The following is a 3,673-nucleotide window of genomic DNA, read 5'->3' on the forward strand; positions in this document are numbered from 1 at the left end:
TCCGAATTGGAAAAATTCCGATTGGAAACGAACATTTTGCGACTTTTTCGGTAATTTTGCGATTTTTTCGTATTTTTTGCGATTTTTTTGGCGTCTTTACGATTTTTGCGTAAAAACGCAAGTTCTTCGTAGCCATTACGAAAGTTGGGCAAAGTCGCGATTTTTTCGTAGCGTTAACCCTTGCGCGCAAAGTCGCGCCTTTTTCGTAGCGTTAAAACTTAAAAGACGCGACGTTTCGCGCAAGTTTTAACGCTACGAAAAAATCGCAACTTTGCTCAACTTTCGTAATGGCTACGAAAAACTCGCGTTTTTACGCAAAAAACGTAAAGACGCCGAAAAAATCGCAAAAGATACGAAAAAAAATCGCAAAAGATACGAAAAAAATCGCAAAATTACCGATCATTACGAAAAAAACGCAATCGGACGCATTCGGCCCGTTCGTGGGTTAGTAAATGTTCCCCTTAGTGAGGTTACTACTCTGATTTGTTATGTGTAAAATATACAATTTTTTCATAGTTCCACAGATATCAGGACATGTTCTTTACACATGCTCTCATAATATATGTCCCACTGTGCTTCTCTAGCACAGTAATATACAGCAGTTTCCTCTGGTTTCATTCCAGTGAGTTTTAAATAAACTTCTCCTTTATTTGTGTCTCTTGATACTGTGATACGTCCCTGCAAGGACTGGGCATAGCGTGTGACAGCATCATGCCATATCCCTCCCAGCCACTCCAGCCCTTTCCCTGCAGGATCACGAACCCACTGAACAGACCACATTTTGGATCTGTCAGTGAGGGAGGCTCCGGTCACTTTACAGGGCAGCTGAAGAACCTCTGATGGCTTCACAGTGACAGCACCGGGCTGAGTCAGGGAGATCTCACATCTCACACCTACACATAATAAAGGAGAATTTTAGAGCTGGCAAATTATTGCACAATCAATAGAATTTAAAATATTACTCACATATCAACAAAGACAACACAGATATTAAGTACAAGAGATTCTTCATGTTTAACATAGTCTATTTTATTTTTGCTACAACTGTGAGGTGACTTCTCCTACTCATAGTATTTCTACAGGAAGTTCCATGATGATTTACATACATTATTTGTAAGCAAAAGAAGCAGGCAAATATACACAGCGTGTGAGATATTAAGTATGCACATTGATTAGAACTCAGACGCTGCACTCTTCAAACACAATTTCATCAACTTTCATAAGCACATCCATTAACTCTGACTGATTTGGAAACAATAATAGGATATTTTCATTGTTGTATTACAGCAACTGTAAAAGAGAAAAAATAGTGCAATAAAATACGTGGCACTATATAAAATACTCAGCGCTAAAAAGGTCCCTTCAAGAGACACATATATATATGTGTGTGTGTGTGTATGTCATTGTTGTGCATTTGGTAATATGGGATTCACAGTTAAAATAGTTTTTTTGTCCATAAGATTGAAACATTTCAAAATGAAGATATACTGTACAAACAAATTAACACTGTTAAACAAAATATAACATTGTAAATCATCTCACCTCATAGCTTCATATTTCCAAATAAGGATGATCCCGAGAAGACTTTACATTTGTAATGTAATCTACCACTGATGTGGTGCAAGGCATTCTACGTTTAATGTTGTATTTTTCCTGTGTATGGATGGAATATGTGTGAACCCAGTAAAAGACAGATGCAATTAATGTAACTGGTACATCTGAATACACCTGACCATGGTGTAAGGAAATGGAAAAGCTGTAAGCGGTGTAAAGTGTTTTCCTTTCTTATATATGAACTTGGTCTTTTTCAGGGGTTCTTTAGAGATTGTCATCACTGGAAATAATAGGCCAGTGTTCAAAAACACTCTGGTGAACCTTCTTACTAGGTATTGAAACTATACTAGGTAACACAGTATAATGGGTATTATGGGTAACCCCTTTCCAGGAATATTTTGCACATCTGTTTAGTATCCACCCTTCTTTTTATTGGTTCACTATTTATCTGCACTACTCACAGCATTTGTGATTTGGGCAGGGAATTTAGCAAGTGTCTTGGGTTATTAGTGTGGGAATGCATAATCGTGTTTCTGTCTGTCGGTTTTATGAATATACCTGTCTGCAACCTATCTGCTTCTTTATATATTTTTACATCCAGTGGCTTAAAAGAATAGTTCAGTGTAAAAAAGAAACTGGGTAAAATAGAAAGACTATGCAAAATAAAAAATGTTTTCAATATAGTTAGTTAGACAAAAATATAATATAAAGGCTGGAGTAAATGGATGTCTTACATAACCATAACACTACTTTCTCCTTTACAGCTCTCTAAGCTGTTAGCAGTCAGTAACCAGTCAGTGACTTGAGGGGGGAGCATATGGGGCATACCTGTTCAGTTAGTTTGATATTGAATCTGACCTGCATGCTCACAAACTAACTGAACAGTTATGTCCCATGTGCCCCACTGACTAAGTAAAAGTTTAGAGAGCTGAAAGCAGGAAGTAGTGTCTGTCCACTCCAGCCTTTATAGATTACATATTTGCCTAACTAACTATAATACAAATATTATTTATTTTGAGCAGTCTATCTATTTTACCCAGTTTAATTTTCACACTGAACTGTTACATTAAATATAGAGGCAGCAGACCTCCGCTCAGGAGGACAGGGAGGCCCTAGGCCGCAGGGTCAACTTTCTTTATAGCTGCGCTGAAAATTTGCAATCTCACTGCCTTGGGAGAGGGAAAGCTTAAGTGAGTGTCAGGTCCCTTCAAAGATTTTTTGCAGGGGGGGGGTGGACTGTGGCCTCTCGTTATGTAAATTTGATTAGACTATGTAACTCATTAAGATCCTTCATAAATGTTTCCAATTCCTCCATACCACGAAAATAAAAATCAAAAATGAAATGTCTGTAAAACAACCCCCCCCCCAGTTTTAGACATTTTGATTTTTCAAAAGAAATGTCTGCGTTGTTGGTCTTTATTTAAATCATTTACCATGCACCAGAGGCAAGTGAGGTGATAATGGTATAAGGTGGCAAATGGTAAACAATTTGAGAAAATACAACAGGTGTATACTGAATAGACAAAACAAATGGACACGTTCATGGCAACAGATAAATGTTGTAATTAGAAATCTGCAAAACAATATACAAATATGCAGTCAATGTCTTAGAAGATTTTAACAAAACCCTCAAATAAAAGAAAAGGTAAAACACGTACACATATCCCTATGCTAGCCATTTCATTCAAGCTTGTATCCATCCGCTGTGATTTAGAAACAATTTGTTGTACATGAATTGTTACTTAAACATAAAAATACAGGAGCAATAGTTAATATCCCTCTGGTGTGCTACACATGCAAACCACCACAGCATGGAGCACTAGGCAGTAGGGTTAAAAGTAAAAAAAATCTTTATTGATGTAATAAAAGTATCAAAGAAACAGCATGGGCTTCATCCCTAAGTATCACCCGCTTGGCATGACGCATTTAATGGCCCTTAGCCACTTCCTCAGAAACTGGGTGTTTGACCCTCCCACAAATTTAAATTTCCATATATGATCCTCCCATTAAGAACAATTAACCCTTGCCACTTGCAGTCTATGAGGCCGATTCACTAAAGAGCGATAAAACGAGCACTATTTATAGCATGCGTTAAAAATTGTATTGCTTCTTATTTTTT

The 3,673-nt window shown here is 37.2% G+C and overlaps 1 gene segment (V, D, J or C); it reads right to left on the reverse strand.

Moving 5' to 3' along the window:
* Positions 1–510: 510 nt before the first annotated feature.
* On the reverse strand, positions 511–1,030 carry LOC116412153. The segment is given in 2 exon segments: positions 511–893; positions 967–1,030. Coding segments are annotated over 2 exon segments (438 nt in total).
* Positions 1,031–3,673: the final 2,643 nt, after the last annotated feature.

The sequence above is a fragment of the Xenopus tropicalis genome, chromosome 1 (assembly GCF_000004195.4).
Source record: "Xenopus tropicalis strain Nigerian chromosome 1, UCB_Xtro_10.0, whole genome shotgun sequence".
In the NCBI taxonomy this organism is placed as follows: domain Eukaryota; kingdom Metazoa; phylum Chordata; class Amphibia; order Anura; family Pipidae; genus Xenopus; species Xenopus tropicalis.